At 38.3% G+C, this 23,499-nt stretch overlaps 1 protein-coding gene across 1 annotated transcript in view; it reads left to right on the forward strand.

The window, feature by feature from the left end:
* nvl (nuclear VCP like) overlaps nucleotides 1-23,499 on the forward strand; it is a 48,066-nt gene that overhangs the window by 10,870 nt on the left and 13,697 nt on the right. Inside the window, exons 15-22 of the mRNA XM_052089678.1 lie at nucleotides 2,229-2,333; nucleotides 2,438-2,500; nucleotides 4,432-4,551; nucleotides 8,132-8,231; nucleotides 12,122-12,228; nucleotides 12,354-12,430; nucleotides 13,574-13,662; nucleotides 14,081-14,160. Coding sequence (XP_051945638.1) covers nucleotides 2,229-2,333; nucleotides 2,438-2,500; nucleotides 4,432-4,551; nucleotides 8,132-8,231; nucleotides 12,122-12,228; nucleotides 12,354-12,430; nucleotides 13,574-13,662; nucleotides 14,081-14,160 — 741 coding nt within the window. The remainder of the gene's footprint in view (nucleotides 1-2,228; nucleotides 2,334-2,437; nucleotides 2,501-4,431; nucleotides 4,552-8,131; nucleotides 8,232-12,121; nucleotides 12,229-12,353; nucleotides 12,431-13,573; nucleotides 13,663-14,080; nucleotides 14,161-23,499) is intronic.

Here is a 23,499-nt window from a genome sequence, read left to right on the forward strand (position 1 = left end):
AGAAAAAGGACAAAATTGGCACACATCATCAGATTGAAATGTGGCAAGTTTTCCTTTTTAAAGTATTTAATTCACTGACTGGATTACTCAAAATGACACATTGCAACATGGCTTAATATAAAATAAAATTGTATTGATTTTTCAGAAAACTTTTACAGTATTGTCATATAGATTGGTGGCCAAAAGTTTGGAATAATGTAAATTTTTTGCGGTTTCGGAAGGAAATTGGTACTTCAATTCACCAATGTGGCATTCAACTGATCACAAAATATAGTCAGAACATTACTGATGTTAAAAACAGCACCATCAAGTAATTTTTGATAAAATCTAGATGGGCTCCATTTAAAACGGCCATTTCTCCAACACCTTATCCTGGAGTAATCATGCTAAATTGCTAATTTGGTACTAGAAAATCACTTGCAATTATATCAAACACAGTTCAAAGCTATTTGGTTTGTTAAATGAAGCTTAACATTGTCTTTGAGTTACCACAGTATGCAATAGACTGGCATGTCTTAAGGTCAATATTAGGTCAAAAATGGCAACAAAGAAAAATCTTTCTCTAGAATCTCATCAGTCAATCATTGTTTTGAGGAATGAAGAGAATACAATGCTTGAAATTGCCAAAAAAAAACTGAAGATTTCAAACAAGTGTACACTACAGTCTTCAAAGACAAAGAACAACTGGCTCTAACAAGGACAGTAAGAGACATGGAAGACCAGATGTACAACTAAACCAACTAAACAAGAGGATATGTACATTGGAGACACTGAGAAATAGACACCTCATGTCCTCAGCTGACAGCTTCATTGAATTCTACCCACTCAACACCAGTTTCATGTACAACAGTAAAGAGATGACTCAGGGGTGCAGGCCTTATGGGAAGAATTGCAAAGAAAAAGTCATTTTTGAAACAAAAGAACTAAAAGAAAAGGTTAGAGTGGGCAAAGAAACACAGACATTGGACAAAAGAGAACTGTAAAAGAGTGTTATGGATCTTAAACCCATTGAGCATTTGTGGGATCAGCTAGACTGTATGGTGCATGAGAAGTGCCCGACAAGACAGTCACATCTATGGCAAGTGCTACAGGAAGTGTGGGGTGAAATGTCACCCGAGTATCTGGACAAACTGACAGCTAGAATGCCAAGGATCTGCAAAGCGGTCATTGCTGCATGTGGAGGATTTTTTGATGAGAACTCTGTAGTTTAATAACTTCTGAACATTGTAATAGTAATTTTTCATGTTATTTATATCCTGACTATATATTGTGATCAGCTGAATGCCACTTTGGTGAATAAAAGTACCAATTTCTTTCCACAAGAGCAAAATCTGTACATTATTCCAAACGTTTGGCTGCCAGTGTATATCTTTATCGTGATATAAAATTACTCGTATCGTAATATAGGATTTTGGTCATATCGCCCACCCGTAAGTAGTAGTTTACTCTTTGATTAATTACAAAAATAAATAAATTCCTCTTGATCACCCAATCAGTGGATTATTAATACAATAGACTATAACTTCGTCAATAATATTGAAGTTTTGTACAGTTATCTTAATTAATAATGTTAGAATATTGATATTCGAAATTCATTATTTCAAACATATCAATCCAGGTTCTCAGTTTGGCCTGATTTGCCCTAGGTGAATGAAGCTGGCATTTTACTACGCATGGCATCTTGTTTCTGTCACTGTGTATAACTTACTGTTCCAGCCATGGAAATAATGGCAATAATACAGGTCTTTCTCTCCATGGATCGGTACTTTTAGCACTGTATCGCTTCTTTGTGGAGTTTGTGTTGTGAATCATAAAAAATAGTATACTTCTACACAAACTCTGAGTTATCCATTTAACGACAGTGATTTAGATAACAACTCCTCAGTTGGCACATGCAATTGTAAATAACAAAGGTCTCATCCAAACATCACCAAAGATTAGTGTCAACCAATCACCAACGCTCTTCGACCAGCCAAGTTCTGCTAGGTCAAGAATTTCAGAGATGTGCACGAACAGGAAAAATGTCATCAAACGAACACATTAGTAGAACAAAAAATGCATTGCGTCGTCATTTTGCAGGCGAGCTAAGGGAAGCATGTTCACCCAGTAAGCATAAATTGGCCTTCACAATTACTGCTGGGTTTTAATCTAATTTTACTTGTAGTAAAATGTATGAGGTGAAGTTAAAAAAATAAGGTCAGTTTTCACTGTTGTTTAAACATTCCTAGGCCCCCATCCATTATCCAGAGCATTTCAGGGCTCTCGGTCTCAACGCCCCCTCTGGAGTGATGCTAGCTGGACCGCCCGGATGTGGAAAGACCCTATTAGCAAAAGTGTGTTTTCTATTTCTATTAACAATTTCTTTCATTTCCTTTGTAATACATTAAGAGTTCTTCTCCATTGGCCTGTGGAACTGAAATAAGTTGTCTCTTCACAGGCTGTTGCTAATGAGTCTGGCTTAAACTTCATCTCTGTCAAGGGTCCAGAGTTACTCAACATGGTGAGAAATTGAATCAGGATTTCAAAGGGATAGTTAACCCAAAAATGAATTCATCATTTACTCACTCTCATGCCATCACAAATGTGTACAACTAGTTTTCTTCAGCAGAACACAAAGATTTTTTAGAAGAATATCTCAGCTTTGTAGGTCCATACGGTGCAAGTGGATGGTGATCAGCCATCTGTGGTTAAATTAATGTCTTCTAAAGTGATACGATCACTTTGGGTGAGAAACAGATCAATATTTAAGTCCTTTTCACTAGTGGTTGCTCTCCAATGCGGGTATGAGGGTAATCAGTTCACGCTGCCTCTCGCGTGAAGTAAGCGTGCTGGCTTGTTCAGATGAAAGCAAAACAAAAGAAGCTTGTGAACAGCGAGTGCTGCACTTCTGGTTATATTGCATCAGTTCTCACGTGAACATGCTAATACGCTTGCGTCATGCAAGAGCCTTCGTGAACTGATTCCCCTCATGGATGAGCATTTTTTTTATTTAATATTTACCGCTAATGAACTCTGATATTGTACAGCTATTGAAAACATTCTCTTACAGTGCATCCGGAAAGTATTCACAGTGCTTAACTCCACATTTTTTTATATTACTGTCTTATTCCAAAATTTATTAAATTAATTATTTTCCTCAAAATTCTACAAAAAATACCCCATAATGACAATTTCATCACAGAGAAACGCTGCAGCTCTGTCAGAGTAACCATCGGGTTCTTGGTCACCTCCCTGACTAAGCCCCTTCTCCCCCGATCGCTCAGTTTGGCTGGGCGACCAGCTCTAGGAAGAGTCCTGGTGGCTCCAAACTTCCATTTACGGATGGAGGCCACTGTGCCCATTGGGACCTTCAATGCTGCAGAAAATGTTCTGTACCCTTCCCCAGATCTGTGCTTCGATACAATCCTGTCTCGGAGGTCTACAGACAATTCCTTGGACATCATGGCTCGGTTTGTGCTCTGACATGCACTGTTAACTGTGGGACCTTATATAGACAGGTGTGTGCCTTTCCCAATCAAGTCCAATCAACTGAATTTACCACAGGTGAACTCCAATCAAGTTGTAGAAACATCTCAAGGATGATCAGTGGAAACAGGATGCACCTGAGCTCAATTTTGAGTGTCATGGCAAAGGCTGTGAAAACTTATGTACATGTGATTTTGTATTTTTGTATTTTTAATACATTTGCAAAGATTTCAAACAAACTTCTTTCACGTTGTCATTATGGGGTATTGTTTGTAGAATTTTGAGGAAAATAATGAATTTAATCCATTTTGGAAAAAGGCTGTAACAAAATAAAATGTGGAAAAAGTGAAGTGCTGTGAATACTCTCCGGATGCACTGTATGTAACGGTCGCCTGGGATCACGCAATGCTTCTAAGATGATCATATAAAGGCCCTGAAGTCAATTAACTGCTTAGGGTGTTATGACAGGAAATCACTGTTTGCAGATACCCTAGAAATAAATGAATCAATTTGAAGTGGTAACGGAGGCAAAAATTCTGCCTAACATCTCCTTTTGTCTTCAGTGGAAGAGTTGACAGGTTTGGCACAACATGAGGTTGAGTTGATTTCAGCACGTTCATTTTGAAAATGAATGAAATTAGGACAAAACAAGAAATACATGGCATAATTTACCCTAATGTAATATAAAAACCTTATGACTGTTTGCAAAACAAAAAAGGAGGTGTTTTAGTGAAGGTAGCCCTATGTCTTAATACAATGGCAGCTGATAGTGACTCATTTTAAAACTTAAAAATAAGTCTGAAAAGTAGTCCATGTGACAACCCAGTGTTTAAGTCACTTTTCAGGATTTTTCATGGGAAGTTTCGGCAGATTCACTTGTTATAATGGTCTGTAATATTCATGGATGTTGGCATTAAACAAAACATACTACTACTACTATTCATGGATGTCATTGATTTGTTGTAGTATGTGGGAGAGAGCGAGCGAGCTGTCCGTCAGGTGTTTCAGAGAGGTCGTAACTCTTCCCCCTGCGTCATCTTCTTTGATGAGATTGATGCACTTTGTCCTCGACGCTCAGAACATGAGGTGAGAGTAAACTCATATCAGATACATTAATCAATTCATTTACATTTCATAATAATGTGTTAGGTGCCGGGCTATGCATCATGACTATCTCATTTTCAGGTAACATGCTACTGGGTGTGGGTGGGAGTGTTTGTGCTGTCTGTGTGCTAATGCAGACATTAGCTATGTTTCCATTCAAGTTGTCAATTTAATTTATGCGAAAAACCATATTATCCCAAAAACAATCAAATAAAGCTTCGTTTCCATCCAAGGGGGTTCAAAAGGATGAAATCGTCACTTCCGTAGAAATTTTAGCCACTGTGAGTGTTTTCTTAATAAAATACTGCCGGTTTAGAGCACGCACACAAAATGTCTCATGTTTGGGAGCGTCAGCACATCACACACTTCTGGGAGAGCTATATATGTGCATTCATCAATCCTTATGACTATACCATGTGGATCTGTAAGATATTTTTCAAAAGCGCCAATATACCTTCTCCTCTGTACAGTTCAAGTTTGTTTTCTACTTATTTGCTCTGCAGACTCTTTGTAGGCTTTGGATTTTCTAGACACCGTTATTTCAGGATGACCAGAGCAACATGTCAAATCCAATGACTGGCTCGCCGTTTGGTCCAGTAATGAACAAATGTTTCTGTCACATGACCTTGTTGATCCATCCATCCATCTTCAACCGCTTATCCGAAGTCGGGTCGCGGGGGCAGCAGCTCTAGCAAGGAGCCCCAAACTTCCCTATTAACCACATTAGCCACATTAACCAGCTCTGACTGGGGATCCCGGTGCGTTCCCGGGCCAGTGTGGAGATGTAATCTCTCCACCTAGTCCTGGGTCTTCCCCGAGGCCTCCTCCCAGTTGGACGTGCCTGAAACACCTCCCTAGGGAGGCACCCAGGGAGCATCCTTACCAGATGCCCAAACCACCTCAACTGGCTCCTTTCGACGCAAAGGAGCAGCAGCTCTACTCCGAGCTCCTCATGGATGACTGAGCTCCTCACACTATCTCTAAGGAAGAAGCCCGCCACCCTTCTGAGGAAACCCATTTCGGCTGCTTGTACTTGCGACCTAGTTCTTTCGGTCATGACCCAGCCTACATGACCATAGGTGAGGGTAGGAACGAAAATTGCTCTCTTTTCGTGACAACGGTGCGATAGAGCGAGTGCCAAACCGCACCCCTTCCCCACCCCGACTACGCCTCGTTATCCTGTCCATGAATATCACAAACAGGATTGGTGACAAAGCGCAGCCCTGGTAGAGACCAGCCCACACATGGAACGAACTCAACTTCGTGCTGAGGACCTTGACACAGCTTTCACTTTGGACGTACAGGGGATTGGATCGCCCTAAGAAGGACCACCCCACCCCGTACTCTCGCAGCACCTCCCACAGTATCTCCCGGAGGACCCAGTCATATGCCTTCTCCAGATCCACAAAACACATGTAGACTGGATGGGCATACTCCCAGGCCCCCTCCAGGATCCTTGCGAGAGTAAAGATCTGGTCCGTTGTTCCACGGCCAGGACGGAACCCGCACTGTTCCTCTTCAATCCGAGGTTCGACAATCAGCCGTCAATCGACACTCCTCTCCAACACCTTGGAGTAAACTTTACCAGTGAGGCTTGTTGATGTTCATCTTTTATTCCAAGGAAATTCAATAGGAGTTTATTCAGCAAATGCGTTTATCATAGTTTATGCGCTGTTCTTCTTATTGAATAAAAAATGTATCCAACTCAGCGAGCGTAATAGTTCATGCGCATTTGAGATTTATTCGCATCTTGGTGTTTCCATCCAGCAGTTTTTATGGAATATCCCAAAATGAAAGAAAATGTTGATGGAAACATAGCTAGTGGGTGTACGTGAAGAAATATATGGTACATGTAAATGAAATGCCAGAGTTAATGGGCAAAATAATGTAAGACACAAATGGTCTGTATTTGCATTATATTTAACAGTATTGCATTCAACCTTTTTACACTAGCTACCTACTTATAAAAGGGCTGTCGTGCTTTATCGCTTGCGATTTGCACTCTTGATTTCGCCAACCCACTCATGCCTAGACTTTGCTCTTGCTATCAAAACATCACTATGTTTGTTTGAGTGGCCGTCCAGTCCGACTTGACAGTTGCGTGAGTTTACTTCAGTTTGTACAACCAATGGAAAATGTGGGAAATTTCTGAAATCTGTTTGAAAACATTATTATTATTATTATTCATAGGGCTGGGAATTGCCAGAGACCTCCCGATTTGATATTACAGCTGTATTTCCTAGCCAATGTGATATGTATTGCGATATTGCAATTCTGGGAGTATTGCGATTTGATTATTTGATATAGCCTAAAAACTTTCCAAAACTCCTTTTTCTCAGAAAGAAATGTCTGTTGAAGAACCATTGTGTCTGACCATTGTTTCACAATATAATTTGCAGGTAAGAGGTAGAGATGTGCAAAACTACCAATTTAAAACTTCCAATCGACCAGTCAGTGCATTGTCTGAGCTAGGCAACTATAATGAACCCATGTATAAGGCTGCATTATGTCCATTTGCATTCAACAAATAAATATGTACAATATATCATTTTAACTTACAAAACTAATTTTGTTATTTTAGAATATAAAATCTGACATATATTACCATAAGCTATTACTATTATCTTAATTATCATTTTGCAACATATAAATGGAGGCTGAAGAGTAAACTTGTTCAAGAACCATTTCTGGGGCTGTACTGAATTATGATACAACAATTCACCCGTAATCCCAGGATGGTTGCATGTTATTTGCATATGCATCCTGAAATAGTCTGAGCATTGTTCTCATAGATAATGCTATTCTTACAAACTGCTCCCAGATGACTGACCAAAAAGGAAGGTGTTCCGCGAAACACCGCGCATTTCTTTCATCTGCTGTTCAAAATATAATCAGGTGTGTTTCCTCTTTTCGTCTTAGTGACTAGCTACATTTCTTGTCAACAGTTACCCACCACTGTGCATGAATACCCTGGCTGTTAGATTATAAATGTTGCTGGGGCGTGACATGTTTACGCCATCCAACAGTTTATAAGCCTTTTTACAGCTAAACTATTTATTAAAGCAGTATCAGACAGAATCTGCAGAGTGACTTCTGACAAATAAACTTGTGGATTATGCATAACAGGAACAGCAGAGGATTTGGATGTCTGACAGTGAACAAAGCTGGCTGTAGCAGTGGTGCATTAAAGGACTAAACAAAGAATTAAAGAGACAAAACCTGTTAATGTGGAACTCTGCACAAACATAGCTTCATATGTTTGCCTATTAATTATTGTAGCATTAATATAAATTGTTTTGTTTTTTTATAAAAAAAAAAAATTTAATCTGGGAGACTATTTTAAAATAATTTGGCTCAAGAATAGTGAGTTGTAAACGAATCTATATTTTTTCCCAAGCCCATATTTTTTAATTCCAGTTTATGACACTAGTTGCACACAGTTGACAGACGTCAGGTGTAGAGAGCCCATTATCTAGTTTATATACCATTTGTGGGTTATAACAACTTCATGACTTGCTGAGGAGGTGTAATGGTTATGTGTGTGCGCTGTGTGTGTCTTCAGTCAGGATCTAGCATCCGTGTTGTAAATCAGCTGTTGACAGAGATGGATGGCGTTGAGAATCGTCAACAGGTTTTTATCATGGCTGCCACTAATAGACCAGGTAAGGATTCTTGAAGAGGGAATATCTCTGAATATCTCATGAACTAGGAATATACATTTTCAGGATTTGTTTACATTATGGATTGTCATCACATTTAATGATCGATTAATTGTTATCATTAATACCGCAAAAGGACACCAAAACCATGTAGGGGTTTCCAGTCTGGAACTTTATGAATTCTGGACCAATTTGCTATACTCCTATCATTCTCTTTTGAATAAAATATCCAAACAAATGCATGCAGTTACAGTCTCCATTTACCTTTATCACCTTTTGGGATATTTTTAGTGATCATTATTTACAATTTTCCATTTTGCAACCATGTGTAAATGTGCCCCCTTGGAAAATACTGGTCAATCAGTTCTGGCAATTTTCCTGATTAAGAAGTTGGAACATTACCTGAAAAGTTTTTGATGTCAAGTGTAGTGCTGCAACAACTAATCAATAATTTTCTCCAGCACATGACTTACATTTCACGGCTATTGTCTGTTTTATAATGTACAGTATATACATGTTATGAATTCACAATCAGGTGCGTATTTCTGCGTACTTCACAAAACTGTTTTTTTTAAACTTCACTGAGCGAGCGTGCACATCCGTGTCAATCAAACTGATTGCAATGGAGAAAAAGAGCACAATTATATTGATTAAACTCGTGCAAGATCATACCTCAATTTCAGTTTCAGTGTAATTGTGCAGCATTCATTGATGTCACGCTGATGTCTCAGAGGTCAAAATGTGCAGTTTAAAGTGTTTTCTCATCATGTCAGCGCATGTAATACAGTGAGCACCTGGATGAGACTTTTCAGCACGAGAGTGAATCTGCACTGCATTTACAGATTATTTTACTATATTAAACTATATATAATGCTGAATATAATGTTTAATTGATATTTGATGGTCCTCCATGCCAAATGTAATGTCTGATTTCATCAGTAAATTTATACCATGGAAAACATTATTTTACTGGATAAACACATATTTTTGAAAAGAATAGTTTAGAAGAATATATTTGCCATAAATCCTTTGTAACAGATTGGAAATGAGGATGCGGGAAACGGTGAATCCATCTCAAAGGCAAGAACTGTTCGGCCTGCCCACTCCCCCCCTCTTTCTTGAGATGAAGTCCGCAACTGCCATCTGCGCCCCCGGCCTGTGGATCACCTCGAACTTTAATGGCTGGAGTGCGCACTACTTTGGGTTTGCTGTGAGTCCCGCTCGTCGCAGCGACCTCAGAATGGCCCCCAAATACTGCATGTGCCACTGCCAATCATTACTATAAATAATGATATCATCCAAATAGGCAGCGGCATACGCAGCATGTGGTCTGATTCACCTGTCCATAAGATGCTGAAACGTATCCGGGGCCCCAAACAAACCGAACGGAAGGGTCACAAATTGGTGTAAGCCAAACTTTGTGGAGAAGGACGTTTTTTCACGGGACATCTGCGTTAAGGGGATCTGTGAATATGCCTTTGTCCAATGTCGAATAAAAGCGAGCTGTTCATTGTGACTGCGAGAGGTGGTCTCCACAAGGGTGAAGTTACTGTCGCCAAGGATACGGTTACCACCTCACTCCATTCTCAGAATGCCGCACATCACCAACAAACATCCCTGTGAATGCCCGGCCAATAAAAATGGGCCATGAGAAGGCTTAGTGTTTTCCCTTGTCCCTAGTGACCGGCCATCAGATTATGATGAGCTGCCTTCAACAAAATTTCCAGACGGCTCTTTGGTATCAACAAATTTGTTGTATTTTAATTTGTCAGAGTGTCCCATGTATACAACCGATCTTTTCTAATTGAAAAATATGGATATGTGAGTGTGATGCTTAGCTCGAGACATTGACCATCAATCACTTTCACTTGGTCAAACGCATGCTTTAGGGTTTCGTCTCGCGACTGCTCTATCTGTATATCCCCTACCGGGAATTCCCTAAGGGCGGGGGAGGATGACACCTCCCCTTCCTCAGCATCAGCCTGATGCGTAGCAGCCGCATATGGCCCTGGCCACACCTCCCCAGCCAGCGATTTGCACATCCCACACAGATTTACATTCTCACAGGACCCAACCACACAATCCTTTCAATAATGATCGAAAAGCCGGCCAATTAGTTCCTAAAATTAGCAGATGGGTGAGGCGAGGACCTCAAAATTATGCTTTTGTCCCCGGAATATACCGTGATGGTCACTATAGGATAATCATGAATATCCCCGTTCACACACCTCACCTTGCATATGCTACCAGATGGTCTTTTGCCAGCTGGATCGCTTCGTCCAGTGATGCTGGTCAGTGGTACTGGACACACTCGGCCGTCCCCTTTGGCAACCAGGAGATGAAATGCTCCAGCACCACCAGGTTGATGGCGTCCTTGGTGTCGCTGTTCCTTGGACAGCACCCACCACCGGCAGGTCGACCTTGCTCGGCATTAAGTAGCGGAAACGCTGGCAGTGTTCTTCTTGGCTGTGGCCGACCCGTTGCAGGATTTACTTCTTCAGCACAGAGTAGTCCAGAAGATTGGTGACCGGAAGCTGTTGTGCTGCGATCTGGGCTTTCTTGGTTAGCAGCGGCAGAAGATGGGCCTCCCACTGTTCCGGCGGCCATTTCAGAACTTCATCTGTGTGCTCAAATAGCTCAAGGTAGGCCTCCGGATCATCTTGAGGCCCTGTCTTGGTGAGCAGCAAGTGGGGGTGCGTTGCTGCCGGTGTTGGGGATGCCGCCCCCTCCTGGGGTACTAAGATCCGCAGTAGCACCTCAAAACACTTGCTGTTCTCTCCGAAGCTCCATGAGGGCCTGGTGTTGACCCTGGTGGATGCTGGCAAGAGAACAGATGACATCCTCCAGCCGCGATGTCTCCATGACAGCGTATCCTCCACTCCCAGGTTTCGGCACCAGTGTAACAGGTTAGAGGAAAGGAGAATGCGGGAAATCCAACTCAGTTAAATGTATTAATAACATAAAACACATTTGCTTAACAGCATAACGGTTAAGCTCCACATAGAAACACTCAAACGCTCTGGGAATGGATGCGGCCAACACACACGACTTGCCAGCTGGATTCTCTCTCACACTCATGTGTGGCCCCCTTTTTATTTCCCCCGTCTCTCACTGCGAACATAGAAACAGAAATGACCAGCAATTCTTCTCAGGTGAAAACCCTCACTCCTCTCCTCTCCCCAGATGAAGGCTCGACCATATCCTCGCCTCCACATCCTATTTTAAAACCTACAATATTATTTAATATTATTATATTATAATATTATTTAATTTATATTTAAAATACTTAAAATGTATGTAATCAGTGATTACATACTCGACCATATCCTTGCCTCCACATCCTATTTTAAAACCTACAATATTATTTATTGCGGGAAAGGGTGAATCCATCTCAAAGGCGAGAACTGTTCGGCAAACTGTTTACAGTCAAATTTAACAAGCGTCATGTGTGAAAGTGGCTAATGATTTTGGAACAACACTTTACCTTACTGAATGCTTTTTTTTTTTACTAGTAGAAATTATTTTTTGGTGCGTTTAATCAACATTATGGGAGATGCTGTCAATTGAGCTTAACTTGCATCGAACCTTAAACATTCATTTGATTAAATTCACATTAAACAACCTAAATGTATTCAAAAGAGAAATTTTATTTATTTCAGTTTTCTGTTAATTTAGTGCTGTTAAGAATAGAAAAGAAAACTGTTGTCATGAAAATACAGAAAAGACTTGTGCGACAGATGTGACTCATTGTTTCGGCAGTGTCTGCAGATTTAGTGCTGAAGTTGATTATTCGACAATTAATAAGCTTTAATTATTAACAATTAATCGATCATCCATTATTAACATATATATGTTTTAGTTTTGGATAACTGACTATAAATTGTTGTTTCTAGATATTATTGATCCTGCTGTGCTCCGACCAGGACGCTTGGACAAAACTCTCTATGTGGGTTTACCCCCACCTGCAGACAGACACGCCATATTAGTTACTATTACTAAGGTAAACCTCCTCATAACATGATTAAGACTAACAAACCCTTTTGATGGTATGTTATGGAAGTAAAACTGTTATAAATAATAACTGACAGAGAATCTGTTGATTTAACTTGAATTATTTTGTCACAGAATGGCAATAAACCCCGTCTTGATTCAGATGTCAATCTAGAGGAAATTGCACATGATGCACGCTGTGACAGTTTTACGTAAGTTTTAATTTGTTGGTAGATTGCTCTGGTTAATAAACACACATATACATATATATATATATATATATATATATATATATATATATATATATATCATACTTTTATAAATATACTATTGTTTAGGGGTTGGTAAAAATTTTATTTTTCCGATGCAATGCGATCTTCATTTGAATGATCTCGAAATCAATCCTTAAATCCCAAAATTGATCTTTCACTCAATACTACAATGAGAGGAAATCACTCGCATTTGCAACCAAATTTCGTGCTATGCGACTAAAGTGAATATATATTTTTTCTCTCACCAGTAATTGTGTAGTTTAGTCATGAATTGTTCAGCAGGAAGATCCTTTCACAGCATGTTGAGTAAAAGTTGTTCCGTGGAATGTTTTCAAGATCCACGCGACCCATTTGTCATTAAATAATGTCATTAAATAATGCCTTTCTGTTCTTTACAGTCAGTTGTTGATCAAAAATAACTACAAAAAAACATCTACTTCTAATCATGCATCGTACAGATGAGGGAAAGCCATTCAAGTCCTCTGTAGTTAACTTGCGCTCATTTAAAGGCGTTGGATACAGAAATGCCATTTTTTGTTTAAGTGACAGTAACGGTTTTTGCACGTGTTCAACAAATCAATTTCAAAACTTGTAAATAGTACAATTATGCAATTTAACAATATATATATGAGATATAATATTTATTGATTAAATGCATTTATTTGTTCATTTTTAAAAAGCCAAAATGTGATCAAAATGATGAAAAGTAATAAAATGTAATTAGTTAAATTAATATTTTCCCAGTGAACCTAGTTAAAAGGTCCCCTGTATAATTAACAGCTGGGAGAGAATTTTATATGTAAGCAAAAAGGCCATTATAACTGAAATAAACCCATATGAATCGATATTGAATCCGAATCAAGAGCTTGCGCATCAGAATCGAATTGAATCTGGAAATCTGTACCCAGCCCTACTCTTGTGCATTGTAAGTGCATTCTAATTAACAATACATTTCTGTTAATGCTACAAATGTACAGTATATGTAGAAATGAACATTAACAAGATTAAAAAAAGCATTTTCTGTTCATGTTAACATGCACATTGTGAAGTGTTTCCGGGTCATTGTTGGGTTGTGTGTTTTAGAGGTGCAGATCTGTCAGCGCTGGTGCGAGAGGCGTGTGTGAACGCTCTGAGAGTTCATCTGAGCACTCAACCATCACAAACACACACAGGTAACACACACACACACACACATAGTGTAACACAGGACTATACATCATGATCTGGTCTGACAAACATGCATTAAAGACCCTGTTTACACCTGTTTGCTTAAATGGGTCTCCAGTGACCACTTGTTTTCAGATTTAGAGGGAGGTTCTCTGAATGCATGATGACATGGTAAAAAGTAAAAAAAGAAAAGCGTGAACAAACTGTCGCAGTGTTTCTCGCAGATACAGCGAAAATTTTCGCTGCCGTTCGGGACACATAGCATATACACCTCAAATACGATGTGGTCTCATACGATTTTGACCAACTCAGTAAGTGCTTTTTGTGATCCGATCACAAAATGTTGACCACTTGTGATCAGATTACCCGAAACGCAATCTTAATAAACAGGGAACTCAAAGAAACACATTTCTTCTGTCACAGAGCCAGTGGAAGACATTAGGGTGAGCAGAGTTCACTTTGAAGATGCTTTTAAGAAGGTGCGGCCATCTGTGTCCAAGAAGGTGAGTGACAAGAACAAGAGAATTTAAATGTGAAGAATCTGGAGGTGTTTAATTTTGGCATCAATAGCCCTATTCGGACGGGATTCATTTTCTAACGACATTTGAGTTACAATTATAACCCGACGTCTGAGATTTAATGTACTGGTTCGGACGGGACTAAAGATCAACGTGTTTATTACAGGTGGGAGTGTCTGTTTTCTAGATGTGGGTGGTACAGAAGGTTAAACATAATTTAGGTTATAAAATTAACGTATCTTTAATATTTTCAGTTTAAATAAATTTTAAACCCAATGAAATAAATATATTAAATATCTTTACCAGACGCTTATATTACAGTGGCCAGTCATAGCAGTTTCCGCAATTTGGTTCTCCTTGTTGATTTTATTATATTTTCGTCGGATGGCAAAAGATCTACATCCAAATTCGAAAGTCACGCAGCAGACTGGCGTTCACAGTGCATACAAGCATGATCTTAACGGTAGTTCATTCAGATGAAAAAGCATAAGGTGAAGCGTTGTGAAAATTCCATATCAGCAATCACTGACTTTTGCATTCGGACAGGATTGTTAAAGGACCCTTGTATGGGCTGAAATATGTGCCACCAGAAACTGAATTTGAACCATTTATATTTGAATTTGAATGGCTAAACTTGAATAATTGCATTGAAAAACTGAATTTGAATCACATCATTTGAAATTGTATTGTTTAATTAAAATTGAATTTATTCAAAAACTGAATCTGAATTGTATCATTTGAAATTGAATTTATTCGTTTGGAACTGAAGTCCAATAAAATTTGATCCTCACTGAAAATTAAACTCTCTATATATCTTCACATTCACTTCTCACAATTCAGATTCAGTTCTCAAATTCAATTTCAAGTTACTGAGACAGACATCCGGGTAGTTGGAGGATGAAGGAAGAGCAATCGAGCGCAGATCGATAGATAGCGTTCATTGGCGCACAGGACTCCTCTTGGGCCAATCAGCACCAATGTTTTGGAGCACAGTACGTTACCCGCCATGAAACTATGGAATTACGATTGTGTCAATAATAATGAATGTAACTTTATAAAACTGAACGTAACTTTTTCAGAAACTATGAAAAATATTCCATTACAAAAGAAGAAAAACACAATTAAAATGAAAAAAAAAATGAACTCAGTCGCATCGAATTTAACAGGCTCTTCAAATATGCTTCATTTTTTGTTAATGTTTTTCAAAGATTCGTTTTCGCAAATCGTGGATTCTGAATACATTGCCACAGATTTACGCTTACGCTTCGCAGTTTTTCGTTTGCTGTTTTGAGACAAACCTCTCGTGGGGGTGGGCTTAACAGTGATCTACTCTGATTGGATAGTGAGCTTTTGATGGACAGGTGCTCTCTGACCCGGATGTACAGACGTCACTCAGTGGCGCGCATATTGGAAAGCTCTCGCGGTGATTTGTAGTTATGCAATACGTCGTGCTTTGTTGTATTACTTACTAACAATATGTAAATAATATTTGACCTATAATTATATAATTTAATATTATATGAGACCTTCGATCGTCTAATAATCGTCTTCGATCAGTCTGTAAAGATGAGCTTTCAGGAGAGACATGGAGCGGCATCATCTTCCTCTTATTTATTTAATATATATATATATATATATATGTTTTTTTAATGCAAAGAACAGGAACATACAAAAGAGAAAGCATACGTACATCACATAATATCAACCAAAACAATAAAGAAGACAAAAATAAATAGAAAAAATAATAATAATAAAAAAAAAAGATAATAATAATAATGTATATAACAATAAAAGAAGAGGTAGGGCATTACATCACACAAAAATGTTCACATGAAGAGATCAAATGCAGTGCAGATTCTAACAGTCCTTATGGCTTTCTTATTAGTAGATACTGAAATCAAATTTAGATAATTTTCTATTTCTTTTAAGAAGACAGAGAAGATAGGTTTACAGTTTAAAAATTTGCATTTGTGAATATAGAATTTGCTTAAGAAAATAATTAAATTAATAACAAAACAGACATTTTCGTTTGTGGGGTCTGAATCAAAATACCCAAATATAATGTTTCTAATATGTATTGAGAAGCCTGGCAAAATCTTACACTTGATAAAAACATCAATTTCATTCCAGAGCTTCTGAGTGTAATGACACGACCAAAATAAATGAACCACTGTTTCATCAGAATTCACACAAAAAGAGCATGTTAGCTCAATGTCAGATTTAAATCTTTGTATAAATTTCTTAACAGGATAGAACCTGTGTATCAACTTAAAGGAAATTTCATTCACTTTATTTGTGAGAATGAATTTCTGCTGTAAAGACCAGATTTTTTCCAATTAAGGTTACCAAACAAATTATTCCAAAAGGAAATAACAGGTGGAACAGAAATCAAATCCTTAAGAAATAAAGATCTTATAGTTTTTAGCTTTCGACTCTGAAAAACAGATTTGACCAACAGAAGTATCACAAGGTTTAGGAAAGGATGCAGTAGATACTGGTGTGAAGTAATTACGGTTTTTAAAAAGCATACATAAACCAGAGGGAATAGCACCCATTACTGTAGCAAATTCTTTTGGGGTTACTGGTATTTGGTATTCAGAAAGAAATTCTGAATATCTGAATAAAAGACCTTGCTTATTAAACAAATGCTCCACTCCTCCTCCTCTTGTCCTTCAAGGCAGCTTGAAGTAAGTTCGTGTTACTGAAGTAACCAATAACATCGATACAATTTTCTAATTTTACAGAAAACACTCTAAATTTCAACACAGTGGTGGAATATTGCATATATTTTATTATATTTATTCACAATGTTTTGATAAACACATATAAAATATCATATTTGTATATATTTTTTAATAATTTTTTTATTGTCATTCACAAGTTTGCAATGCACTGATGTCATGTCATGATGTTATGTAGTTTGATTGTTTGCTCTTTTGCACAGTTATTATATTCAAGGACGTGTCAATGTAGACAGTGCAGATATCAAACTGGTCTTCATTCTACAGCAAGGCAGAAATCTTGGTGCAGATGCTGCATCTGCAGCTGTACATAACAACCTTGAAATTCTTAACCAGTCGCTCGGGAATACCAGCACAAGGCAGGGTCAGCAGCAGTCCGTTCAGCAGTCGGGGCAGAGTCAAACAGTGGACCAAGATATGGCCAGGTTTCAGTTTTGCAGTCATGACAATGACAAAACAGCAACATTTTATTTAGCATGCATTTACAATACAACAATAAATTTGCAAAATAAAGCCAGAACTGTTGCACACTGTAACGTTACATGAATAAAAGTTTTATCGATGTTATTGGTTACTTCAGTAACACGAACTTACTTCAAGCTGCCTTGAAGGACAAGAGGAGGAAGATGATGCCGCTCCGTGTCTCTCCTGAGAGCTCATCTTTACAGACTGATCGAAGACGATTATTAGACGATCGAAGGTCTCATATAATATTAAATTATATAATTATAGGTCAAATATTATTTACATATTGTTAGTAAGTAATACAACAAAGCACGACGTATTGCATAACTACAAATCACCGCGAGAGCTTTCTAATATGCGCGCCACTGAGTGACGTCTGTACATCCGGGTCAGAGAGCACCTGTCCATCAAAAGCTCACTATCCAATCAGAGTAGATCACTGTTAAGCCCACCCCCACGAGAGGTTTGTCTCAAAACAGCAAACGAAAAACTGCGAAGCGTAAGCGTAAATCTGTGGCAATGTATTCAGAATCCACGATTTGCGAAAACGAATCTTTGAAAAACATTAACAAAAAATGAAGCATATTTGAAGAGCCTGTTAAATTCGTGCGACTGAGTTCATTTTTTTTTTTCATTTTATATGTTTTTTCTTCTTTTGTAATGGAATATTTTTGATAGTTTCTGAAAAAGTTACGTTCAGTTTTATAAAGTTACATTCATTATTATTGACACAATCGTAATTCCATAATTTCATGGCAGGTAACGTACTGTGCTCCAAAACATTGGTGCTGATTGGCCCAAGAGGAGTCCTGTGCGCCAATGAACGCTATCTATCGATCTGCGCTCGATTGCTCTTCCTTCATCCTCCAACTACCCGGATGTCTGTCTCAGTAACTTGAAATTGAATTTGAGAACTGAATCTGAATTGTGAGAAGTGAATGTGAAGATATATAGAGAGTTTAATTTTCAGTGAGGATCAAATTTTATTGGACTTCAGTTCCAAACGAATAAATTCAATTTCAAATGATACAATTCAGATTCAGTTTTTGAATAAATTCAATTTTAATTAAACAATACAATTTCAAATGATGTGATTCAAATTCAGTTTTTCAATGCAATTATTCAAGTTTAGCCATTCAAATTCAAATATAAATGGTTCAAATTCAGTTTCTGGTGGCACATAATTCAGCCCATACCCTTGAGTTTGCCGAAAAACAGTAGGTCACAGACTTGTCAGATTCGGATGGGATAAAAATCACAAAGTGCGTCTGTTAAACACAAATTTCTTCCTCCTCAGGGAAAACTAGTCCAGTCCGAATAGGGCTAATGTGAATGTTTATGTATGGTTTCATTCTTAGTCACTGGAAGAGAGGAAAAAGTGGCCTAAAAGAAAAGTGTAGATGATTTGAAGTTATCTCGCGTTTAGTTCAGTGTTTCCATTAGCTGGTAAATTAAGTTTTTTGACCATTAAAAAATGGGCAATACTGGCAAAAGTATCCTGCATCATTCCCGTCTCTATCATGCTATGGAGAGAGGCTTTTCACTGTAGAGCTCTGTTAAAACAGCCTTGCCTAGCCAGTCTTCTGGCGGAGGTCACAAGGCTTAAAGGTTTAGTTCACCCATAAATGAAAATTATTTGATAATTTACTCACCATCATGCCATCCTAGATGTGTATGACTTTCTTTAGAACACAAATGAAGATTTTTAGAAGAATATTTCAGCTCTGTAGGTCCATACAATGCAAGTGAATGGGTGCCAAAATTTTGAAGCTCCAAAATGCACATAAGGGCATCATACTGGATATCATTGGCTCTGTATCTGTACTCTGCACAATAACAATAAAGTTAAATTTAATCTAAAAGTACTTCAGATGACTCTCATAGGTGTGGGTGAAAAACAGATAAATATTTAAGTAATTTTTCATTCACTTTCACCATCTCATTCTGTTTTTAGTAATTCTTCATGGATTTCACCCCTAAAAATGACTTGTTTATTGAAATATTTATATTGTTCTGATTCTCACCCACACCTATCATATCGTGTCTGAACACATGGATTTAACCACTGGAGTCTTATGGATTACTTTTATGCTGCTTTTATATGAATTTTGGAGCTTTAGTTATTAACAATTTTTTTATTGATTCCATGTAGCAAATCAAATAAGCATAACTGAAAATGCTAAATCAAAAAACATGAAATCATAACTTCCACCCAAACACAAACAAGAACTTCAGTGGTCAAAAGCCAACTGACAAAGACACACAAATAGACAATAAAACAGCATAAAAGATTTAGAGACATAAAAAAAACACTAGTCTTGCTCTCCACTGACCATCCCCGAGAGCCCAACAAAAAGGCCAGATAGCCGCCCCACTTCCTGATGTATATATCCAGGTTGCCCATTCTTCTATATACCATCTCCTCAAACGCTGCCACCCTGCCCAACTCAATACACCAATAATGAAATGTAGGCACACCAGACGACCTCCATCCAATGAGGATAACCCGCCTGCCAATCATCACGTCGGTCACTCTCCATATATCCATCACCCACATTCAGGACTGCCCCATCGCCCAAAACACAGTCTGGGGCAAAAAGAAAACCGAATGTCCACCACTTCACACACAAAGCTCTGAATCCTCAACAAAAACTCTTGGATCTTAACACATCCCCAAAAAACATGGGTTGTGTCCCCGTCTTCTGATTGGCATCGCAAGTAGGTGGGTGTGTCTTTAAGACCAAGACTATAAAATCTAGAGGGGGTCCAATAGAATCAATGCAAAATATTAAATTGCATAAGGCTCACCCTTGCATCTCTAGATGCAGACTTGAAGCTTTTTAGAATCCTTGCCTACACTCCCTCCTCCAATACCAAGTTTAAATCTTTCTCCCATAATCTCTTGATATAAGTTAAAGCTCCATCCTCCAGACTCTGAATTAGCAGGGAGTAATACACCGATGCCTAATGACTTTTTCCAAAAGCAGTAATCACCACTTCCAGATTATCTGCCACTTTAGGTTGGTGTATAATACTCCCATAAATAGTACAGAGCAGGTGGCACAGCTGTAAATACCTTAAGAACTGAAATCTGTGAATCCTAAAATGTTAAACCATATTTTCAACAGATCTCAGCACTCCACTCTCATATACATCACAGAGCATCTTAACCTCCCTCACAATCCCCTCGGTCCAGCAGAAAGGGGACTTATATGTAATTTTGGGCACCACCTGCTCCGCCATACATTTTATATTTACATATTTTATGTTTAATAGAAAGGTTTTGCAATGGCAAAATAGGGGCAAGAAATTTCTGTTCAATACAAAATCAGGGAGGGGCTCTCTCAGGTGGAAGCGACCAATGAGCCAAATGTCTGAGACAGAATGCATAATAAAAAATAAAAAAATCTTGGGTAGGCCTAGCCCACCTTTGTCAATTGGCCTATGTAACTTACTGAAATGTAATCTGGGACGTTCACCATTCCAAATGAAGGACATCGCTATACTATCAAATTGCTTGAAATAAGGGAGGGGGACATCTACAGGGAGAGATTGTAGTAGGTAGTTGAATTTTGGAATACAATTAATTTAAATAACATTAACCTTCCCAATCATCGATAAATGTAATGAAGCCCACCTGCCCACATTGCTTAAATCTTTTTTAAGGGGTCGAAATTAACTCATAACTAAAATCACACAAATTTGCTGGGAATAAGATGCACAAATACTTAATGCCCTGTTCGGGCCACTGGAAGGTGCCCAGCTGAAAAGCCGTTACTGGGCAGTATGTTGTAGCTGAACCCTTCTATTTCTAAAATGATAATCCCATTCTACCATATCGAATGCCTTTTCAGCGTCATATGAGATGGCAGTGACTGGAGTCTGATCATTCACCACTGACCGCATGGTATTGATAAAATGCCTAATGTTATAAGAAGAGCTGCAGCCCCAAATAAACCACACCTGATCTGTATGCATAAGAGAGGTCATAAATGAATCAGTTGGACAAAAGTTTTGACTACTTTTTACGTCTAGCTGGATCAGGAAAATTAGACAGGAACTTTTATACTCGCTTGATCTTTGTCCTTTTTAAGAATCAGACTGATCCAGGCTTGTGTCATGGTTGGTGGAAGCTTTCCTTTCTTTAATGATTCCATATAAACTTCTAACAAAAGTGGAGGCAGTTCTGTAGGACCAAATCTAACTTCTAAATTCAGTGGCGAAGCCATCTGGCTCCGGAGACTTGCCTGTAGGTAAAGCCTTAATTACCTTGTCAAGTTCCTCCAAGGTTATCTCAGAATCAAGAGAATTTTGTTGCTCAGTTATCAGTTTAGGGAGATCTAATGGTTCCACCAAGTTTCTAATATTTTCATCAGCAGACGAAGACGTGGAACTATAAACATCAAGATCAAAACATCAAAATTCTTTAAAAGCATTATTAAAAATTTCACCACCAGCAGATTTCACTGAGGGAATGGTTGAAAAAGACTCTCTCCGATTTATAAATCTACCCAAAAGCTTCCCTACTTTGTCACCAGACTTAAAATATGTCTTGCCCTAAATACCAAAACTCAAAATAGTATTATTTTTCAATCGGGTCAATTCTCTGAGGCCATCAAACGACATTCAGCGCTTCAGATCGGTCTCTGTACTTTTAATATTCTCTTCCAACTCCACAAGTTCTGATGCTTTGGATTTTTTTATAAATGAGGCATACTCTATGATCCGACCCCTAAGGACCACTTTTAGTGCCTCCCAATCCATGCCCACGGAAGATACTGAGGACCAGTTGGTTTCCATATAAACAATGATTTCAGCCTGTAACATTTGTTGGAAATCAGGATTTTGCAATAGGGATACATTAAAGCATCAACTATATGGTTTCTTTTTCGCTGTTTGTGGCAACATCTATAAACTCAACAAGGTATGATCTGAGACAAGATGTTTACAATTGAGCAATCCACAACAGATGAAATGAGGGACTTGGATAAAAAAAAATAAAAAAATCTATTTTAGAATAAATCTTAGGGACTGATAAAGAAATATGTATAGTCCATATCAGATGGGTTTAATAGTCTCCAAATATCTGCAAGACCAAGATTTTACACATCCTGAGAAGCATCAATGTTGCTCTAGGGGGCTTGCACACTTTTGCTTCACTAGGATCAAGGACTGAGTCCATCAAAAGATTAAAGTCTCCTCCCAATATTATATCATATGGGGGGCCAGCAGCTTGCAACATCCCTTCAAGATCTATAAAAAAAGCCCTGATCATCAGCGTTAGTTGCATAAATAGACAAAATCAACCTTTCCCCCTGAATTTCTGCTAAAACAATAATGACTCTTCCTAATTTATCTTTAATCTGTTTGAGACATTTGAATTGTAGATGTTCACTTATCAATGTAATAACTCCCCTGCTCTTACTTGAGCCAGCACTGAAGAAAACATGTCCACCCCTTATCTTCACAAATTTTTCAGCTTCCTGTGGGGAAAGATGCGTTTAAGAAAATAATCTTCCTTAATATTAACATTTGACATAGAGAAATGAAATTGTGTCAAATTAAATTATAAAGACCCCATTCCACATTAGTGCAACAATCAACCCCCTTACTTTCCCCAAACAGAAAAAAGAAAAACACGCACGACATCACCAACTGGCGTCCATCCCTCTAAACTCAAACAGTCCATGTACGCCTATGAGAGCCCCTGGGAAAAGACGGAATGCTCATGTCCGGTGTTTCTATATTAAAATTTGTAATACAGAATTACATAACAGAAGATAATCTATAAAACAAACTCCAGCCCATAAACAAATAAATAAAAAACGTGTAGATTCATCCACTTAATTGTCTCGAAGGTGTGTTCCTACAGAAAACAAGCTCCAGCTACTAGCGAAACAATCACAAAAAAAAAAAATGGGCCGTTCAGTTCTTCGGTCAGTCAGTCACTCCAATGTCCTACAAGAATATTACACAAAACAAACTCAAGCCACTAAGACCTGCACAAAAAGAGAAGAAAAAGGCACCCACTTTTCCTTAAAACAAGATCTTTATTGGATTGTCTCAGAAATTTGGCCAGAATTGATGTCTTCCTGTCTCCCTCGTCTCCCTTCTCAGA

The sequence above is a fragment of the Xyrauchen texanus genome, chromosome 24 (genome assembly GCF_025860055.1).
Source record: "Xyrauchen texanus isolate HMW12.3.18 chromosome 24, RBS_HiC_50CHRs, whole genome shotgun sequence".
NCBI lineage: Eukaryota > Metazoa > Chordata > Actinopteri > Cypriniformes > Catostomidae > Xyrauchen > Xyrauchen texanus.